The sequence below is a fragment of the Simochromis diagramma genome, unplaced genomic scaffold (genome assembly GCF_900408965.1).
Source record: "Simochromis diagramma unplaced genomic scaffold, fSimDia1.1 OVJJ01000389.1, whole genome shotgun sequence".
NCBI lineage: Eukaryota > Metazoa > Chordata > Actinopteri > Cichliformes > Cichlidae > Simochromis > Simochromis diagramma.
This window is the reverse complement of record NW_024387227.1, coordinates 1,111,898-1,133,517: the sequence shown is the minus strand read 5'-3', so window position 1 is coordinate 1,133,517 and position 21,620 is coordinate 1,111,898. Positions and strand designations below refer to the sequence as shown.

Sequence of the window (21,620 nt, the reverse complement as noted above, 5' to 3'; positions counted from 1 at the left end):
TAGCCTCCTGGCCAAAACATGACATCTTTTAATTTATATCGTGCGTTTTTGTACAGCAGCACAGTTTTGCGACGGTCCCTAACCCTGTTTCCGTACGGTCCGCCGCTCACATACAGCTAATTTCTGGTGAAAACTGAAGTCATAATTGAGCCCAAAAGTAGGAGCAGAAGTAGCTTTACCGGTTTGACCACTATTATGTTGCGTTTGTAATTTCACAAGCTAAAACCGGCGTTCATTACAAACGCTTCAGCCTGTGTAGCAGTCTCCGAAATGAAAAGAAACGGCGCCTACAGGTTTTTGTCTGTTTTCTCCTGCTTTATCGTCTGCGCGTTCTTGTTTATGTTTTGGTTCTTTGTATTTTACTCAATGGTGCTTGCACCATAAAGACAAGAAACCGTAGCAAGTAAGCTAAAGCTTACCCACACTGCACTGCTTTATTTACAAGACTCGCGATCACATGATCTCCTTCACCAGGAAGTAAGGTTTTATGGTAAGTGCACAAGTCCTGTTACACGTTAACGTATAAACATGTATGTATCTGTCTGAAGCGGACATAAATTGTCTGTGTTGTGATGCAGGGATGTCTTATTTTATGATTTATTTCCATGAGAATTTTCGTCGCGTTAAAAAGCGCTTGAAGTGCTAAAGCTGCTGGGTTTCATTGTGCGGTCTCTATTGAGCTGACTTTACTTCTCAGCAAGAGAAAACAGTTAAAGACACGAAAAAAAGTAAACGTAGAATTTAATCATTAACATGCCAAGACTGACAGCCATTAAATGCTTAGTCTTGAAGGTTTGGTGCTTATTATTTAACCAGAGTTTAGGCTCTCTTTGCAGCTGAGCTGGCCAAAAATATTGTAAAATCCTTTATCTTTTCATGGATTATGCACGTGGATGGGATACAGGAAAGGAAACACGAATCCTCTTTTTTTTCTTTTTTAAATGTCCAGTTTATTGTTCATGTAGCTTGCCATCACATATGGGGTTATTTGTGACGGATATACAGTACCAAGAGTTAAAGAGAATTTTTATAAGATGGGACTGAGACCATCCACACATCATAGCGTCTCGTATGGTTTGAAGATTGTGGTGCTGACAAAAAGACGGTTGAGCAAAGTGGTTGAGCTGAAAATGTTCAAATCTTGTTGGGATTGACCAAGGTGGACACGGTTAGAAATCAGTGTATCAGAAGTTTAACGGTGTGGAGGTAAAGTTAGAGAGCCAAGGCTGAGGTGGTTTGGACGTGCAGAATAGTAATAGAGGATGGACAAAGGATGTTGAATATAGACACGCCAGGGAGGAGGAAAAGACGAAGACCTCAGAGAAGATTCACTGATGAAGTGAACGACTGGGACAACAAATGAGCCCTGGCATATTTGGTCCAGGCGGCTGACTATGATCAGTTAATAAATAAATAAATAAATTTTTATGCTTTATTTTTCTTTAACCACGTTGGTACACTTGTTGTTGGGTTAGGAAGTCTTTGTTGTGCTTTAGTGCAGCATGGCACAATTAAAAGCTACCCTTTAGCTATTAGCAGTGGCTTTTGGTCATTGATGGTGGGTTATTTTACTTGAATGTCTCCCTTGATAATCATGTCCTTCCATTTATTTCTTTACCATATTATTTACACCTTCCCCGCTCTCTTGTTGGAACTGCTCTCCCTCCTCCATCATTTCTCCATGGCTAGTGCTGGAAACAGGAGCAGTACTGTGACTGTGAGAGCTTTATAGTAGTGCTTGCTGGTACTACTGTTGACAGTGCAGTTGCTAATATGTATATAAACATTTTGCTGCATATATGCCTAGTTTCTTTTTCTTTTTCTCTCTTGGCTTTTCACTGACACCTTTTTTTTTGTGCTTTTGTTTGTCCATCTGTGTCTGTAGGAGAGGGATGGTTGCGTTAAAAGATTATATTGGTCTATCCAGGGTTACTAATAAAAATTGTCCACTGGACTAAAATGGTAAATGGCCTGTATTTGTATAGCGCTTTACTTAGTCCCTAAGGACCCCAAAGTGCTTTACACTACTAGTGTCAGTGTTTGTAGTGCCAGTGCACCATGGCAGGTGGCCTGTGTGATTATAGCAACAAAGAAAAAAAAATTATATTGACCCACCAGGAAAATGCCTAATATGCATTACAAGTCCAGCCCTAGTAGTGAAGGAGGATTTACAAAGGGTTGGTGTGACTGAGTCGAATGCTAGGGGCAGGGTGAGAAGGAGGCAGATGATCTGCTGTGGTGACCCCTAAAGGGAGCAGCTGAAAGAAGAAAAAGACAACTGATAATAGTGTGATTTTTTTTTTTTTTTTTTTTTTTTTTTTTCCTTCATTTGCATGTGTGGCAGATACTTTCACATATCAAAAGCACATATAGTTACAACTCTGATATCTTGGGCGATGTACTCATCGAGTAATTTTAAACCTGGCTGAGTAATAAGCTTATTCAAATCAGATTCTTCACTGGGTTGTCAATTAAACAGCAGCATTGGAAATTTAGGGCTCAGCAGATAATGAACTGATTATTATGTGATCAGCAGGAGCTCCTGATTTAGGTATCCACTAATCACAGGGCTCCACCAACATGTGTGAGTGATTTTGGGCAAGACATTGAACCCCAAGTTACTCCTGATGGGCAGGCCAGCTCCTTGCAAGGGAGTTTTCCCATAATTGTTGTGCGAGTGTGAACTGGTAATTGAGGCACTCCAAAGTCATAAAACAGTATACAAGTGCAGCTTTTATTCTGTGCTTTTATTCAGACTGTTTACTTCAACAGTGCGAGAGTTACTTTTACTACTCTTTGTGTATCTAAGTCATAAGTTATTATAGTGCCTGCAAGTGTTTCATAGCCGTCTGCTGTTTTATTTCACAGCTTGTTGAACGTGGCGCTCTGTGAAGTGTAATGGCATCTGACATCAGTGAGGCATCGCCGTCCACTGCAGAACTTAAGCTGCAGTTTGCTCCTTTCAGCAGCGCTCTGGAAGCAGGCTTTTGGCATGAGCTTACTCAGAAGAAACTCAATGACTACAGATTGGATGAGAGTCCTAAATGTATCAAAGGATACTATTACAATGGTGAGTATTCTGATGGCATGGTTTCAATAAAAGATCAGTTCAATTCAATTGTATTCATATAGCGCTAAATCATAACAAGTTGCCTCAAGGCACTTTATATTGTAAGATAAAGACCCTACAATAATAGAGAGAAACCTCGACAATCAAACTGCCCCCTATGATGAAGTACATGGTGCCAGTGGGAAGGAAAAACTCCCTTTTAACAGGAAGAAACCTGCAGCAGGACCAGGCTCGGGGAGGGACAGCTATCTGCCATTACTGGTTGAGGGTGATGGGAGGAAGACAGAATAAGCAACACACTCACTCACTGTCAAATGCAGTTTTCCCACTTGATTGACAGATCTGTATTTTCTATTACCAATGTGGCTGATCGACTTTCATGTCTGATAGGTGATCCTCTTGGTTTGCCTACCCGTCTAACTTTGGAGTACAGTGCATTTGATGTGTAAGTATAAGGCATTATGTTGTGTAAAGAAGCATTACACTTCTGCTAAGTTTTTCTGCTGCCATTGAGTCTTGTGATGCACAGTGTCATTGTAAACAAAGCCAAAATAAAAGCATAGCATAGACTGTTGGGGTCACACTGCTGGGCAGGTGGGAGGACAGCGTGGACACCTAAATTGATACCATCTACTAAAAATCTTAAATGAGTTGAATCTCGGTGACCTCCACCTGAAGATCAGAAGTTTTCTGAAAATCTTGTGAATGTGATAACTCAACAAGGAAGTTACCCAGGATGTTTCGACTTATTCCATAGGTGCAGCTACAGTGAGGCAGAGGGGAAGCACTGAAAGCTGCCAGTATTTTTAAATCGGCTCTGAACAGTTACAAAAAGCCTGTGTGTCTAAAGAAAAAAAAAAATGACGTGGCCTTCATCCGATTGTGCAGTTGTCACAGAGATGTTTTGTGTATGTACTTCTATATAGGGAAAAAGAAACTTTTATATAGCCCACTGGTTTCTGGTGGTCAGTATGTTTACACTGAACATACAGTTTAATGAAAAATGTGTTGGTTTTTTGCTGTTAGTGATGGTTCAACTCCCGCTCGTTGCTGCCCAGCTTTGGGAACGCTGTACAACACCAACACTCTTGATGCCTTTAAGACTACTGATAAGAAGGCTCTGTTGGAGAAAGAAGCCAAGGAGGTAAGAGACATCCAGTGGCAATTTGTTCTGACATCAAAAACATGTTGAAAGTGGATTATCTATAAAGTAGGCATTAGAATGGTCATATTTCCCAACAGAACATTACCTGATTAAATTATTGATTATTTTTTCTTTTGTATTATCTCTCTTTGTTGGGTAGATTTGGGATGCTATACAGTCTGGAGCTGCACTGAAGGACCCGTCCATCCTTTGTAGATTTATTCTCCTTACCTTTGCAGTGCGTAAAAATATGATCATATATGTTTGCTTGTTCTTTTTTGCTTTTGTTTTTTTTCTACACTTTAACAACTTCATGTAACCAGTTTCCTTTCATGTTTCTCTCTTGTTCTGGCTACTCTTTTTAAACAGGATTTGAAGAAGTACAACTTCTACTACTGGTTCTGCTTTCCTGCTCTCTGTTTCAAAGAGGCGATAACGCTTGTTCGACCGCCCTCCGTCCTAGATCAGGTTTTCTCTGCAAAGCAGGTTGGATTTTTAAAGATCACCATATAATTTTAGATATTACACTTTGAAGTTATCCTTAAATGACCTTTTCTGAAAAAGTTAAAACTCTACAATTACTATTAGCTGTTTTATATGATGACTACAAAGTGCTATTAGTGTCTTCCACTGCTTCATCTATATAAACCAAAAAGAATTTTACTGAATAATTCGGTTTTCATCCCTTTGAGGTCACTTGGTTGAGAATTGCTGCACTGACTTCAGCACTTGTGATATGTTTGAATTGCTGGATTTTTCTAACTTCTAATTTCTGTCTTAGATTGCAGCCCTGCAGGATGCTTATGATGGCCTGTGCATCAAAACAGGAGCCACTGCAGTTCCTTACTTCCTAATAAAATACACAGATGAGTCAGTTCAGATGGCCGTGCTGGGGGACTGGGAGACATTTTTCGGTGATACTAAGAAGGTTTCAAGAAGATTTTTATATTTATATTATTAGAAACAGGAATTTAAACTTATATGTTATTATTCTGTGTGTCTGCTACTTTTTTTGCACTTAGATTAATATCATAATAGTATGATTTAAAGTATACACCAAAAGTTTCCAAACCTATTTTTGTTCATTCTGTAATAAAAATAAAAAAAAAAAAAGATTCAAACAGACTCGTTTTTTTAATAAGGTTTAAAATTTATTTTGTTGTGGCTTCAAACTGGATTTCTACTGTAGTTTTATTGGCTCATCACATTTTACTAATGTTGTCTACTGTTACACACTCATACAATAACACATATACGCATTCACGCCTTGCTAATGTAAACACACCTTGTTTGTTTTCTCTAGGTTACTGTGGGTGTCTATGATCCGTGTACTCTGTCCCAACATCCGGGCTGGCCTCTGAGGAATCTACTGATGCTTGTAGCTAACCAATGGTAAACTCTCTGTGTGTGTGTGTGCATGTGTGACTGTGTTTTGAGGAAGTTGTCTCAATGATGTTTGCTGTGGGTCATTAAGTAATTTGGAAAAACCTGCTGAATTTCACTATGAGTTGCACATAAATGAAAGGCTCCTCTTCCTGACTGATTTCCCAACCCTGCTGCAGTGTTAGGAAAGCAAACCTTTGTAATTTAAGAAAATTATCAATTTCAAAAAGAGAAATGTATCAGTTTAAAAATGTTTGCATCAGGACAAAAGCAATTGAAACTCTACTAAAGTTATTCTGCTCCACTCGGACTGAAAAAGAAATATCAAGCTGCTGCTTCGTCTCAGTGGTGTTGCAAGAGTTTAGTGGGGATGTGATTAATTTGATCAATTACATGTGCTCCTAGATGACAGCACTTGCTTACAGAAACACGACTGTTGCTTTTAAGCTAGTCCCATTTGTCTATAAGGATATCAATTTTCCAGATAAACAAGGTTTATTTCTTCCATTTAAGCTCTTGCTAAGCTTTAATCTTAAAATGTAAATCAGGTTGTCCAAACAGTTTATATTGATCTAATCTGCCTTGCTTGAAGAGGATGAATAATGATGTCACTGCTTGCTGATTTATTATTTTTTTCCACCTAAAAGATTTTCAAAATTATCTCCAAATTCCATCAGGAAACATTGCCGCTCTTGTTTGAACTACTTTGTGTGGATTTATTGCCTTTATGTGAATCATATTTCTTTTTCTCAGTTGTATTTATATATTTTTTTACATTTTATTTATTCATTTATTTTTTATTGTGGCAGGGAGTAGTTGCGTGGTCTGGGTAAAAGACCATAGCTGGTTTGTTAACTCATGCCATACCTATCTGTGACACACAGCAGCTACTGTTTGTTCTAACCACAGGCGGTGTTGTTTTATTCTTTGCAGAATATTGACAGATATTTTTAACTAGATTTGATCTATTAAAGGTGCTGTTATTAAACACTTTTAACGGAATATGTATATTTCTTATTCTTTTCGGTTTGAAAAGCGTTAGCAGGCTCTCTTGGGATATTCCAAAGTTGATGGAGGGTTTCTATAGCAGGATAGATCGATAACGGTTGTTACTTTCATGTATGTCACGTAAAAGGAATGTATTGTTACATTGTTACAAGGCCACATTAAGAAAATTCTTATTAATCATTTGGTATAAAGTCAAAATATCAAGATCAAAGATGAAATTCTATTTCAAGAAAAAAACTTCAAATACTCTTTTGAGGAAAAAAAGTTGAAATGTGAAGATTACAGCTGTTATTTTAAGACAAAGTGCCATAGCTCCTATACCCTAACGTTTAGATGAGTTAGTGAAACAAATTGATCAGCCGTCTTATCATGTCTTGTGATACAAAGGACATCCTCTTTATTGCACGAGGGTGTAACCATCAGTATCATTGCATCTGTCCATTACTGGCCTTTTCAGTTTGTACAAATCCAACCAATTCTTCCAAGTCCGTGTGTTTTGTTGAAGAAATGTTGTAGAAGAAATCGAGACACGTCAGACCTGGCAACATCTTGTCGCATTTTCTCTTGTCTTTCTACAGTTGTGGTGTGATATCACGCTGCTCTACCTGCAAATAGTTATTTGAGTTAGTTTTGCCTTTCTATCAGCTAAAAGCAGTTTGGCCAATCTCCTCTGGTTAGAGAGCCCCTGCTCACTGGATATTTTCTCTTTTTTGACCATTTTCTGTAAACCCTAGTGATAGTTGTATGGAGAAATCCCAGTCGATCATCAGTTTCTGAAATACTCAGACCAGCCTGTCTGCGACCAACAACTACGCCTTATTTTCCCCGTTTTGATGCTCAGTATAAACTTTACCAAGTCATAACCACGTCTACATGCATAAACGAACTGAGTTTCTGCCATGTGGTTGGCTGATTAAATGTTTGTGTTAAAATGCAGTTGAAGAGGTGTAGCTGATGAAGTGGGCAGTGAGAGTACATATTTATTCATTTATGAAGGACACGTTTTTTTATGTTTTCGAAAATAGTTATCTGTAAACAACACACTTAGATGTCCTCCTACATCAAGGGGCCATTTATTTTGTGGTTAAATTAGGCTCCTTCATGAGTATATGTCACATATCATCAGGAGTGCATTTTTAAAGCAGGATATTGTGTGTTTTCATCCAATCAGCCTCTTTAAGTGTTGTAGGCTGTGATTTTTGCTTGTTTTGAGCACCTTGTGCTTATGCTCAGTGTCTCCAAAGCAGGTGGTTGTGCTTTATCATCTTTAAATATTCGATTATGATTTTTATTTGCTTTATTCAGAAGTGGTTGATTCAACAATCAGAAAATTTAAAAAATGAAAGGATTCATATCCCACGGGCAATGATATATTTTAACCAGCTTAAGTAAAAAAAAAAAGAAAAGGTTGTTTTGTTTATTTTTTTAAAATATTGTATAAACGATGCAGGTGAAAACTGCAAATCATCTGAAAGCTTTTCGGTACTTTTATTTTCAGATGGTAAATAAAGGAGTTGAGCTGAGAAATGAAACTAAATAGTTTTTGAGTAAAAATGTAAATATTCAGATGTAGGAGTAGATATCAAAATGAAATAACATAACCCCATACCTGATGACTTTGAGCAAGAGGAAGCAATCCATCTCACACAACTGAACATAATGTATTGTTATGTTCTGAGACTGTCGGTGAAATTATCTCTGTATGTTTCTAATTGTGGCTTTTATATCAGTTAAGAAGCGTTGCACACTCTTATTTCAGGTCTATACTGAGGAGTGTTTTGTCACAGAGCTTAGTTTTCCCTCTTTTTTTTTCTGGCATTTAAATTTTTTTTCTTCTATTGTACAAAAAAGGAACTCCCACAGAGGCTTGTTTAGCAATAGTCTTCTGTGATATCAACTCGCTGTCAACAATTAATCAAGAGTTTAGCTTGCATGCTCTGCAGGTTTTATCTTAAACAAACCTCATCGATCCTGTGCTTGACTACATTTTTTTCTCTCTGTTAAACATAAACTGTTGATACTGGCATCGATGGCTGTGATGTCTTGCCTATTCAGTTCTTTTATCAGAGCTTGATTGTGTAACATGACTCAGTTTTTCAGGACCATATTAGAGGAAGTGTGTTAGTACGGCTGTATAAGGTGTCAGAGTTTTATTTTGGAGCAACAGGCACGTTAACGTGTATTTCACAATGATGGATGTGAGATATCTACATGTAAAAAAAAAAAAAAAAAAAAAATATATAAAAAAACACCCAGCACGCCCCTGCGGGCGGTTTTATCCTTCAAGCTCGGGTCCTCTACCAGAGGCCTGGGAGCTTGAGGGTCCTGCGCAGTATCTTAGCTGTTCCCAGGACTGCGCTCTTCTGGACAGAGATCTCCGATGTTATTCCCGGGATCTGCTGGAGCCACTCGCCTAGCTTGGGAGTCACCGCACCTAGTGCTCCGATTACCACGGGGACCACCGTTACCTTCACCCTCCACATCCTCTCGAGCTCTTCTCTGAGCCCTTGGTATTTCTCCAGCTTCTCGTGTTCCTTCTTCCTGATATTGCTGTCATTCGGAACCGCTACATCGATCACTACGGCCGTCTTCTTCTGTTTGTCTACCACCACTATGTCCGGTTGGTTAGCCACCACCATTTTGTCCGTCTGTATCTGGAAGTCCCACAGGATCTTAGCTCGGTCATTCTCCACCACCCTTGGGGGCATCTCCCATTTTGACCTCGGGACTTCCAGGTTATACTCAGCACAGATGTTCCTGTACACTATGCCGGCCACTTGGTTGTGGCGTTCCATGTATGCCTTGCCTGCTAGCATCTTGCACCCTGCTGTTATGTGCTGGATTGTCTCTGGGGCATCTTTACACAGCCTGCACCTGGGGTCTTGCCTGGTGTGATAGACCCCAGCCTCTATGGATCTTGTACTCAGAGCTTGTTCTTGTGCTGCCATGATTAGTGCCTCTGTGCTGTCTTTCAGTCCAGCTTTGTCCAGCCACTGGTAGGATTTCTGGATATCAGCCACCTCCTCTATCTGCCGGTGGTACATACCATGCAGGGGCCTGTCCTTCCATGATGGTTCCTCGTCTCCCTCCTCTTTCTTGGGTTTCTGCTGCCTGAGGTATTCACTGAGCACTCGGTCAGTTGGGGCCATCTTCCCAATGTATTCTTGGATGTTCGTTGTCTCATCCTGGACTGTGGTGCTGACACTCACCAGTCCCCGGCCCCCTTCCTTCCGCTTAGCGTACAGCCTCAGGGTGCTGGACTTGGGGTGAAACCCTCCATGCATGGTAAGGAGCTTTCTTGTCTTTATGTCAGTGGCTTCTATCTCCTCCTTTGGCCAGCCTATTACCCCAGCAGGGTACCTGATCACGGGCAGGGCGTACGTGTTGATGGCCCGGATCTTGTTCTTACCATTCAGCTGACTCCTCAGGACTTGCCTGACCCTCTGCAGGTACTTGGTGGTTGCAGCCTTTCTAGCGGCCTCTTCATGGTTCCCATTTGCCTGCGGGATCCCCAGGTACTTGTAACTGTCCTCTATGTCTGCAATGTTGCCTTCTGGTAGTTCAATCCCCTCAGTTCTGACTACCTTCCCTCTCTTTGTTACCATCCGACTACACTTCTCCAGTCCGAACGACATTCCAATGTCATTGCTGTATAGCCTGGTAGTGTGGATCAGTGAATCGATGTCTCGTTCACTCTTGGCATACAGCTTGATGTCATCCATGTACAGGAGGTGGCTGACAACTGCTCCGTTCCGTAGTCGGTATCCGTAGCCAGTCTTGTTAATGATCTGACTGAGGGGGTTCAGGCCTATGCAGAACAGCAGTGGGGACAGAGCATCTCCTTGGTAGATCCCGCACTTGATGGTGACTTGTGCTATGGGCTTGGAGTTGGCCTCTAGTGTTGTACGCCACATCCCCATTGAGTTCCTGATGAAGGCTCTTAGGGTCCCATTGATCTTGTACAATTCTAGGCATTCCAGGATCCAGCTGTGGGGCATTGAGTCATAGGCCTTCTTGTAATCAATCCAGGCCGTGCACAGGTTGGTCAGTCTGGTCTTGCAGTCTCGGCTGACTGTTCTGTCTACCAGTAGCTGGTGTTTTGCGCCTCTGGTATTCTTGCCAATTCCTTTCTGTGTCCCGCTCATGTATTGACCCATGTGCCTGTTCATCTTAGCCGATATGATGCCTGACAGGAGCTTCCATGTAGTACTGAGGCAGGTTATTGGTCGGTAGTTGGAGGGGACCGGTCCCTTCTTGGGGTCCTTGGGGATCAGGACCGTCCGACCTTCGGTTAGCCATTCCGGGTGTCTCTCGTTAACTAGCAGCTGGTTCATTTGTGCTGCCAGACGCTCGTGGAGTGCAGTCAGCTTCTTTAGCCAGTAGGCGTGAACCATGTCGGGCCCTGGTGCTGTCCAACTCTTCATACTGGAGACCCTTTCTTGGATATCTGCCACTGTGATGGTTACTGGACCCTGTTCAGGGAGGTCGCTGTGGTCTGCCCTCAGATCCACTAGCCACTGAGCATTGCCGTTATGGGTTGCGTCCTTCTCCCATATGCTCTTCCAGTATTGCTCGGTCTCCAGCCTTGGTGGTGCTGTTCTCTTATTGTTCCCCTGCCACTGAGAGTACACCTTTGCTGGTTCTGTGGAGAACAGCTGGTTTATTCTCCTGCCTTCTATCTCTCTGGTGTACCTCCTCAAGCGGCTGGCCAAGGCTGTGAGTCTTTGCTTGGCAGTTTCCAAGGCCTCAGGTATGGACAGCTTGCTGTATTTCTTATGCACCTTCTTTGTCGCACCTTTCTGCAACTCCGTTAGTTGGCTAACCTCCCTCCGTGCTACTTTGATCTTGCCCTCTAGCCTCCTTCTCCATGGAGGGTACTGCCCCTTGTTGCTGTTCAACTTGTAGCCAAGCATCTCGCTGATCACTGCTGCCGTATTGTAGATCAGCTTGTTAGTTTCGGTAATCGTGGTTGTAGGTATTGTCCGTAGTGCTGCATTAACATCATCTAGCAGACCTTCTGAGGGTACTTCACGTAATCTTGGTAAGCGGCTACGGGGGATCCAGGTTTCAAGCTTGGCCATGATCCTATTTTTCAGGTCAGTTCCTCTCACACTCAACGGTCCTTCTCCTATCGCACTTGGGGCTATGTACCCAATCTCGGGTGGGGGTGATGATATCTCCCCCCTGACCTGGCGTCCTGACTCCTCCTTGCCGTAGCATTTGTGTTGTACCTCGTCAATCTCTAGCTGTGACAGCAGTCCCTTCTTTCGAATGTTGGAACACTGAGCTACTAGTTGTTTCGCCGTCATTGTGGATGTTGGGTATCGAAGAATCCATAGGTCCCTCATCCTATTCATGTAGCCCCTTCCGCTGGGGTTACTTGCGTAGTAGCATTCCAACAACGCCCTGTTTTCGTCTCTTGCCCACCGATGCCTTCTTGTTCCAGTAGCCCACTTTTCGTCAGGGTGCCCTGGTTCCTCAACACCTGACGCGGACCTTGTTGATCCGGGCGACGTCCGAGCCGGCATGCCTTCATATTTATCTGTCTCGCTCATGTCATATATATATATATATATATATATGAATGTGCTATTTTCAACATTTCATGTAGCATCTTCTGTGTGTACGTGTGCACTACAGGGGGTCTAAGCTGGACACAGTGGAGGTGCTGTGTTTTAGGGACAGAACTCTGCAGGGAAGCCGCTCCATTCAACAGAGCGTCATCTTCCATGTCAAACTACCTGAGCTTCCCAACAACTCTGGTAATCTCTATTTCTTTCTGTGTTTCTCTTTTTATGTATGGGTGCATTGGTGCAGTTTGCATTGTGCTGCTGTGCATCTTTATATCGGTGCATTTGTATTTGTATTCATGTGAATGTGTGCATGCATTCAGATACATACACTTGTGGATATTAATAGTAAATTTAACACGCATTCTTAGTTCACTTTCCACCGAGACTCACTGCTTCTTTTTCAGGACACACTAATCTCACAAAGCGTTTCCATTATTCCTTTATCTGCTGAATAAGGGAAGAAAGTAATTTAAATGGTAATAGCAGGATGGGAAAGCGGGTAGCTCTTTGATCTGCAAAGGTTTTTGTTGAGTTCAGACAAGGAATCTTTGTTTTCCTCAATCTACCTCTGTGGTTCATCATGTCTTTTAATTAATTTGCTGAGGATATGTTCATGCAGCAAAATATGATTCATCTACTCTGATGATTTGATATTGTTTTGAAAAGGATTAACCAATCAACCTTGGCCCAACTTTACACCGGGTTCAGCTAATCCATCTTCTATATTCTGAAAATAGAGAGGGAGTAGACTGTATGTTTGTGAATTAACATCCACACATCTCAATTAAATAAAGGTTTTGGTGTATTAGAAGTTTCATTAAAGTTGTTCTAGCCTGAAAGTGTTTCTGTATGTATGTATGCATGTATGATTTTTGCTTATTTTACATTGCAAGTGTGTTTTTTGTTGTTGTTTTTTTTTTCTTTTTTGATAGCTTGTCCCAAGAGTGTCGGCTGGGAGAAAAATCCAAAAGGAGCCATGGGACCCAGGATGGTCAACCTCAGTGAATGCATGGACCCCAAACGGTGAAATAAATAATACAAGTATTTGAACTTCAGCAGGTTGTCTCGACCACGTCTACATGCCTAAATGCATTGAGTTGATGTCCAGTGATTGCTGATTAGATATTTGCGATAACAAACAGTTGGTGAAGTGGCTAGTGCGTGTATGTCTTCACTTGTCTTACTTAATTTATTATAGGCTTGCAGAGTCTTCAGTAGACCTGAACCTGAAACTCATGAGATGGAGGCTGGTTCCTTCCCTGGACTTGGACAAAGTGATCAACACAAAGTGTCTCCTTCTAGGTGCTGGGACACTTGGGTGCAATGTGGCCCGGACACTCATGGTAAGGATAGAAAATCAAATCAGTGGGTAGACAGGGTGATGAAGCTATGCTAGAATTTGGATAAGTGCTCCTTGGAAAGTGTTATGGCTCTTAATGCATTAGGGTCTATGACTTGCTTAACCAGAAACTGTTACAGAAGATTTTTAAACACTGATGTTAGTAAAGATGAGAAATGTTATGTTTTGATGATGGGTAGTATTTATTTTTTTCCATGCTATGTTAAGGTGTAGCCGCAAGTCAGGTTACGAAACCTGTATAAAGGTTACTGCAACTTACAGGATAATCCATACAAATACTGCTAATACAACAATAATAAGCAGTAGCCCCGGTGCCATTATCAAGACAGTTATCCTAAAAAGTGTAGATTTAACATTATTATCATCTTACTGTGTGTCTCAGATTTCATTTATACAAAAGAGGAAAAAAAGGACTACTACTCTTCTAACTAATATGCTAGCATTACTGTTTCCACTGTTAACAGTATATATACACATACATGATGCTTGTTTGTTCAGAGTGTTTTTGGAACCACTGACTTTCACAGGAACATACTTGAAGTCAGGATTTCATCAAAGGTCCCTTTAACAGAAGCTCATAAGCTTTGCAACAATTGTCAGGTTCACTGTTTCACTGTCACACACCTCAATTTTTTACATTCTTTTTAAATGTCTTTATTTGATAGTTGAGCAGTTAAGATAGACAGGAAATTGGGGAGAGAGAGGAGGGGGAAAGCAGGGGTTGTAGTTGAACCTACGCCACTGCACTCCAACCACGTGGCATGTGTTCACCAGGCATATGGTTTTACAAAGATTAGAAGATGTTCGACGTTAATTATTTTTCATTCTGGGGATGTAGGCAGCACCTCTCTATAAATAAACCTTCTCTTAAACTGATCAGCTGACACACTGTTCACCACTTGTTTCACTTTTGGTGTCTGAACATGATGTGTGCCATAAAGTTTACAGTATACTGCAAATGAGTTATCTTGAATTGCTTTTGCTAACCACTTGAAATTCTGAAACAACTTTAGCGTTTTAATTAATTTGCACTCACAGAACAGAAGCATAGACATGTCACATTATTTGTGATGATATAATCTTGTCCAATTATCAACTGGACAAAATAGATTTTCTTTCATTTTTAAAACAGCTCTGATCTGCAGGTACAATCATCATCCTTGGTGCTTCCTTTTTTTTCCACCAGTTATTTGATTGTCTTTCACACTGAACCTGGTGTAATGTAGAATAGAACTAAAATTATACAGTTGTTTAACCTGCACACTAATGCACCCATTATTTCAGAGTTAGATTATAATTGCACTAAGTATTCATTTTAAATGCACACAAGGCACACCATCTCCCACTCATTGTCGCTGAAACTGTTTACAAAGCGCCATTTAGGTCAGTGTTCATGTCAGTAAATGGTCGATTATGGTTTTTCTATTTTTCTCCAGGGATGGGGAGTGCGACACATTACATTTGTAGACAACGCAAAGATCTCATACTCCAATCCAGTGCGGCAGCCGCTTTATGAGTTTGAGGACTGTCTTGGAGGTGGAAAGTCCAAAGCCATGGCAGCTGTTGACCGACTTACCAAAATCTTTCCCGGTGTGGTACGTCAAATAACAATGCTTAACTGTGTAATATGACGTCTGTATTTCTGCTCATATTTTAGAGTTAAAGCATGCCCTGCTTCTTGGAAGCCAATGATTACAGTCTGTCATAATCCCTGTTATTCATTTCTTCAGAAATCCTGTGATTCTGTTCTGCATATTTCAGCGTTATATTGGAATCGCACCAAGCACTCATTTGAAATGCACACAAGGCACAGTGCCTACTAGTTACTGTCACTGATGATGCTCACGAAGTGCTGCTGAGGCCAGTGTTCATGTGATAAATGGAGGTTAATTATCTTAAAATAACATTGAAAAAGATGAATTTGTAATCACTGTACAACTGCACTGAATGCAATTGCCATTTTACTATTCTTAGGTTTTTAATTGTATTCCTGTTTGAGTTCTTGTAACTTAGATGTGAAGTACACACCATGGAGAATAATAAGAGTTGGTTTTTATGCATATTAATGCTGGTGGTTTCAATACTTTGCAAATTAATGAGTGGGTTCTCTGTGGGTGGGGTTTTTGTTTTCTTTTTTTTTTTGGGGGGGGCGCATCTATTTTAGCAAATGAAAAAGAAAAAGCAGCCTAACAAACACTCACAGAAGGGCTGTGGGTTGGTTTGAAAGGGGGCAGCCTATTAAGCGACTAGAAAGTGCAAAGACTGGCTGCATATTTATAACGTGAGTCACATGTGCAGTATGCATTTCAAAATGAGGTGATTCACTTGTCTGTCCTGGAATATTATGCAATGTTGGGATCAGAAGATCATGAAGCTTAAAAAAATGATTGGGCAGTTTTCCCTTTTATATGTTGGTGGCAGATTTAATCATCTCGGTATCTGACAGCTTCATTGGCTCAGAACCCATTTATAATGAATCTGTGTGTTTCTTTTGTGTGTGTGTGTGCGTGTGTGTGTGCGTGTGCGTGTGTGTGTGTGTTTCCATGACCAATCATACTGTTTTCACATTAGCTATAAACATTTAAGCCAAAAATGATTTCTCCTTCTGAAAACATGACACTTCAAAGCTGGAGTGAGTTGACTGAATCAATAGCAATCTAATGGACAGCAAATACAAAGCTACTGCCAGGAGATTTTTGGCATAGCTTAGAAAAAGCATCCAGACAGGTTGCTTTGCACAGATAATAAAATTAGCCTCACAGCACATCTAATGCTCACAAACCAAACACGTTATCTTCACTTTTAAATCTGGAGCGAAATCCACTTCTGGAGCCTCTAAATCATTTTTAAAGCATTTGAAGAAGACTGACTAAGAAAAGCAGCGTGTAAAATGCTTTCACACCTTCTGCTTCTTGTCAGCTTGTAAGTTTTAACTAAACTGACCATGTGTAGGAGTCTCAAAACTTGTGTGTCCCTAGCGTGCCTGTGCCTTTATCAGTCACATCTCACACAGCGACTCCCTCAGTGTTTAAACATCTGATGTAATTTACCTTAAACTGTGTAAGATTCAAGCCTCATTGTTAAAGGATTGATTTTTCAGAGCTTGCAATCATCTCTGTAATAACGTGTCGGTGAAACGAGATACACTAGGACGGGAAAATGGTGTCGCACACTAAAAGAAATGTGATGTCCTTTTAAGTTGAACACACGCACACACACACACACACACACACACACACACACACACACACACACACACACACACACACCTGTCATGTCATCAACTTGACATCCAGGTCTCTCGCCACCCTGGCCCACCCTTATTTTCAGTTTCTCTCTGAATGTTCTGGGAATGAAATAGAAAGTGAAAAAACGGACACGTGGCCCCGTGTGGTCATGACGTGTCGTGACACTTTGTGTTTTCACCATCAAACTAGCTGCATCCACACCTGCTCCTATTTGTAACAGTGTGAGCGTGTGCCTGCTTGGCTTTCCTCCCTGCTTGTTTTTCTGCAAACGTATGGGTGTCAGGTGCAACTGTGAAAGATGGAAAGACAAATATGAAGAGGGTGAGCTGAAAGTGCAGAAGTACTTTAATTGAACTGGGGGAATATGGTTCAAACAAGGTCACAATGTTGAAAATGTCAGGCAGATTTCTTATTTTGTATGTGGGCGAACACCTGACACAAGTCACCTGACATTTCCAGGAGCTTCTTTTTCTCGCTTAAAATTTGTTCTCATCAAAACTGGATCATCAACAGCGGCTTTCTTGGATTGTTTTATTTTTCCAGAAAGTTTTTTTTCTCACACTCAAAAAGATGTGTGTCTTTCTTGGCTGTAGGTTAAGGATGTTTATAGAGGAAATTGGAATATGATTACCACCTCTGCAGCTTAGCAACACTTACGTCAGTGAAATATAAATTCAAGACTTGGTTGACAAGCTCCCACACTTACAATGTGAGGAGTGAAGGCAGAAGACCCACTTACTGAGTAAAAGTGCCATTTTTATTTTTTCTTGTTCAAATCTCGCACTTCTGCTTTGCCCTTTCTCTCCTTCTCTTGACTATGAAATGACTCTTGACATTTCCGTTTGCCTTGTTGCCGAGTATACACTCCCTGGAGATAAACATGGCACGAGAAGTTTGGCAGTGGACAACAAAAGACTGAACATTGCCTTTTTTAAGGATATTTTGTTGACTTTAAGATGATCTTTTATGTTTTATTTTCATACTGCTGAGTTATACGGGACCATTTTTTTTTTCTGATCTCCCCGGTCTGTCAGTTACCAGACAGCAGAGAAATTTGCTTTTCAATCTGTGACTGAGGAAATCCATATTTTCATGTCTCAGAAGATTTCTGTAACCTGACTTCTTTTTATGTCCAAGGTGCTTTTGGAATGGCACTATTCTTTTATGTCCTTACATATTTTATACTATAGAGATTTGAGCCAGATGTACTGGAAAAAGAATACCTCCTGAGAGTATTAAAAGTTGGTTTTCCCATAAATAATGTATGCATATGAATCAAATACATTTTAATAATGTCAAAGAGAGCTGATTGTGCAAACAAAAGACTTGTACATATTGTACATATCGTGCTAGTTACCACACATGTCTGCTCTATTTGTAAGCCGTTCCTTACCTCTATTTCTTTCTATTGCAGAACGCAGAAGGTTACAATATGAGCATCCCCATGCCTGGCCACCCAGTGAATTTCTCTCAGGCCACTCTGTCTCAGGCCCAGAGAGATGTCGAGCAGCTGGAAAAGCTAATTGAAGAGCACGATGTGGTGTTTTTACTAATGGATACAAGAGAGAGCCGCTGGCTGCCTACGGTTATCGCTGCCAGCAAGAGGAAGGTAGGAAGGAACGGTACAATATGTAGAATGAACGGTCACAAAGCAGTGCGGTAGGATGTGTGTGTGCGGGGGTGGGGTTCGATTATAGCTCCACTTATAGTATTTTACATAAAAACAATGAATGAAATGATGACATGCAATGTGAAAGTGGACACCTGCAACGAAGTGTGCACTCATGATTATTATTAAACTCTGCAGTTTAGCGGAGCTACTTTCAGCTCATTATTTGGTTCTGCACATTCGCCCTGTCGCCGCTCTCATGAACTCGCTTAGAGGAGACAGCTGTTTTCAGCAAAAAAGCTCTAAATCAATCCACTGAGCAGCGTCGTGTAGCAACTAGACAAACTAGTCAGTGAATAAAAGTCAAACATAAAACACCAGAAAGACCAAAATAGACGTAAATATTCAACCTTTTTACCTAAATGACTAGAAAAGTAATTAGAAACAAAGTTTTTAATAGTTCATTGTTTTATACTGCAGATTAAAAGTGCATGTTATACTCCACTTTTTAAATTATTTTATTCTTTGCTATTAGGGACTTTTGTAATCTACACAATGAATTGTAAAGGATTTTATTACTTTGTCTAGTCTGTACTGGTGCATTGTAGTCTAGTCTCACATGTACATAAACAGAACAGGCTTTATGAGCTTTGTTGAGAGTATTTTGATAGTGGCACAGGAAATCAATACCATGGATTTAAACAGATCTGTTTGCTCAAAGGTTACTTTGGACCTCAAGCCACAGTGCAGCACTCTGGCAGGAGACATTAATGTCTTTTTAACTTTGTTTTTCTTTTATTTACCTTTAAGCTTGAATCTGAAATTGGGAAGCCCTTTCACTTCTCCTTCAGGAAACTAAGATTGCTTGATAACTCAAGTCCAACTTTTCTCTTTACCATTTTATATTAATGTTATTTTATAATTTGCCATGCAAAATTGGATTTATTGAACATTGTGTCAGGAACTTGTAATGCTTCCAGTGGGAACAGTAATGCAACTCTTATGTTGCTGTGTGCTGTTAAGTGGGCTGTTGATGAGGTTTTTTTCTGATGGCTGGCTCAACTGAGAGGTTATTTGGCCATTTGTGCCATGGAGCTGTTTCAGACTTCACTGCTAATTGGCATCAAAATTTGTTTCAAGTGCTGCTCCAAAAATGTAGATGCTTTCCGTAGAGGCCAGTAATGTTTTATGTGATTGATTTTTTTTTTAAATAATCCAACATGATGTTCCCTTATTGTCTGCATAAGAGAAGCCACATTTAACTGGTTGAAAATGTACTCAGGGCAAATGGAAAAATATCAGTAATCAAGCCAAAGCAATTTTAATTCTTTTTTTTTTCTGTTGCTTTGTAAAAAAGCTTTTATGACCATGATTTACCATAATTGTTCTTTTCACAGCTAGTGGTGAATGCTGCTCTAGGATTCGACACATTTGTCGTGATGCGCCACGGCCTGAAGAAACCTCCCAACACTCAGAGCGTTTCCACCGAGCCGGACTCCTCCCCTTCCTGCTCCTCTGCCTCCTCGTCATCCTCCACACCGGCCGGTGCTGCGCCCGCTGTCCCGGGATCGTCCCTGTTTTCAAACATCCCAGGGCACAAGCTTGGCTGCTACTTCTGCAATGATGTTGTGGCACCAGGAGATGTAAGGAAACCACACAGATAACAAGTATACACTCAACTAAGTAGCTCACCTAATGCACTCAAAACCAGGTAGACCCTGCTGCAAAGTCGGCTGTGTTGTTTACAGGAGTTAAAATTAGTGATGGTCGCATGAGCGAAATCTCTTTTCAGATGTTATTTTCAAGCAAACAAGGTTTTGAGATGGTCCCAAGCAAACAGAAGCTGAAGTGAAAATGATTGCTATTAAAAAATTACGGTCCCATATGAGATATGAACTCGAATCTCCAGAGTGAAAGTCTCACGTGATTCCTGTTTTTATGCTTAACTGTTAGGAGCATCACATCAGTGTTGTGTTTAAGGTTGCCTGCACACTTCTTAGTCATCAAAAATCTGTTGGTTTTAAATGCAGCATTTGGTTTAGTTATTGTTTGGTTTTCATATTTTTGAGAAAGATGGTTGTAATTGTTTTTCTGTAAGAGTTACAATATGCAAATCCCCCCCCAAGAAAGAATAAAACAGAACTTGCAGCTTCGTAGCCTCGACACCCACATTCCCACATTCTGCTTGTGTCTCTGGATGTTCTTTGTTTTGGGGATTTTGGATTTTCTCCTTCTCTTGACCTTTTCGGAGTAATGCACGAAGATTCTTCATAGGCTATTAAAGGCTGTGGCATTTGTTGGAAACTTGCTGCAATGGGCTCTGACTTCTACTGTAAATGCCATGTGTCGGTCTCTCTGTGAAACATTAAAGTAATACTAAGATTTGAACTTGAGGCAGAGCCTGCTATCAGTATATCCTAAATGTTGATCTAAGGTTGAGTTCAGTGAATGAATAAATATAGAGTTTTGCATATTGTTTTAAAGGCCTGAAGCAAAATGATACAGATTGTCTAAACATATGGGACATATTCAGTGTGAGAATGTACTGCTGCAAAAATAAAACATGACCAGAAAATAAAAATGAAATGCCTTTGACTCTAAAGGGTTACATGTCAGATTTTGTAGCCATTCCCCTGGTAAGCATGTGTGGTCCACAGCGTAATATCCCCAAAATGAATATTTGCAGGTTTGGCACAAACACTAATGATCCATTCATCCATCCATTAGCAATACCCTCTTACCCTTTTACATGTGAGCCGGAGCCTGTTCCAACTGACACTGGCTAAGAGGTTTGCAGCCACTGACACTAATAGTCCATTTATGAAAATACTATGGCATTACTAACACCCTGCTCAACTGGAAGTATCCGCTAGTCATCAGTGTGTCATAAACAGTTTGTGATCAGCAACTTGGTCAGAATTCCCCTGGAGAAGACCTTCGGCCAGTGCCAAGGTTTCTCACCTCTCGTTTCTCTACTTATTGTGGAGAAAGTCCTCTCAGGTTTACTGGATTGACCTTTGGCTTTCTGGAGTTCCAGGACATGATTCTCTATATTGATCTTCTTACAATTTTTGCTGTGTTTTGTTTTGCTAAAATAGTCAACCCGGGATCGGACTCTGGATCAGCAGTGCACAGTCAGCAGACCAGGCCTTGCCATGATTGCCGGAGCGTTGGCTGTTGAGATGATGGTCTCCATTCTACAGCACAGTGAAGGGTAAGGATGAC

General features: G+C 40.7%; 1 protein-coding gene across 2 annotated transcripts in view; it reads left to right on the top strand.

Moving 5' to 3' along the window:
- The window catches only part of atg7 (ATG7 autophagy related 7 homolog (S. cerevisiae)), a 62,539-nt gene continuing 40,919 nt past the window's right edge, over positions 1-21,620 (top strand). Inside the window, exons 1-15 of one of the 2 annotated variants that reach the window (XM_040052295.1) lie at positions 1-490; positions 2,869-3,070; positions 3,461-3,515; positions 4,097-4,214; positions 4,375-4,452; positions 4,584-4,700; positions 4,996-5,142; positions 5,518-5,606; positions 12,246-12,367; positions 13,111-13,201; positions 13,377-13,521; positions 14,975-15,133; positions 18,201-18,395; positions 19,793-20,038; positions 21,494-21,609. In XM_040052295.1, the coding sequence (XP_039908229.1) occupies positions 2,899-3,070; positions 3,461-3,515; positions 4,097-4,214; positions 4,375-4,452; positions 4,584-4,700; positions 4,996-5,142; positions 5,518-5,606; positions 12,246-12,367; positions 13,111-13,201; positions 13,377-13,521; positions 14,975-15,133; positions 18,201-18,395; positions 19,793-20,038; positions 21,494-21,609 (1,850 nt within the window). In that variant the 5' untranslated portion in view covers positions 1-490; positions 2,869-2,898. The remainder of the gene's footprint in view (positions 491-2,868; positions 3,071-3,460; positions 3,516-4,096; positions 4,215-4,374; positions 4,453-4,583; positions 4,701-4,995; positions 5,143-5,517; positions 5,607-12,245; positions 12,368-13,110; positions 13,202-13,376; positions 13,522-14,974; positions 15,134-18,200; positions 18,396-19,792; positions 20,039-21,493; positions 21,610-21,620) is intronic. The other variant, XM_040052296.1, reaches the window with a different exon arrangement.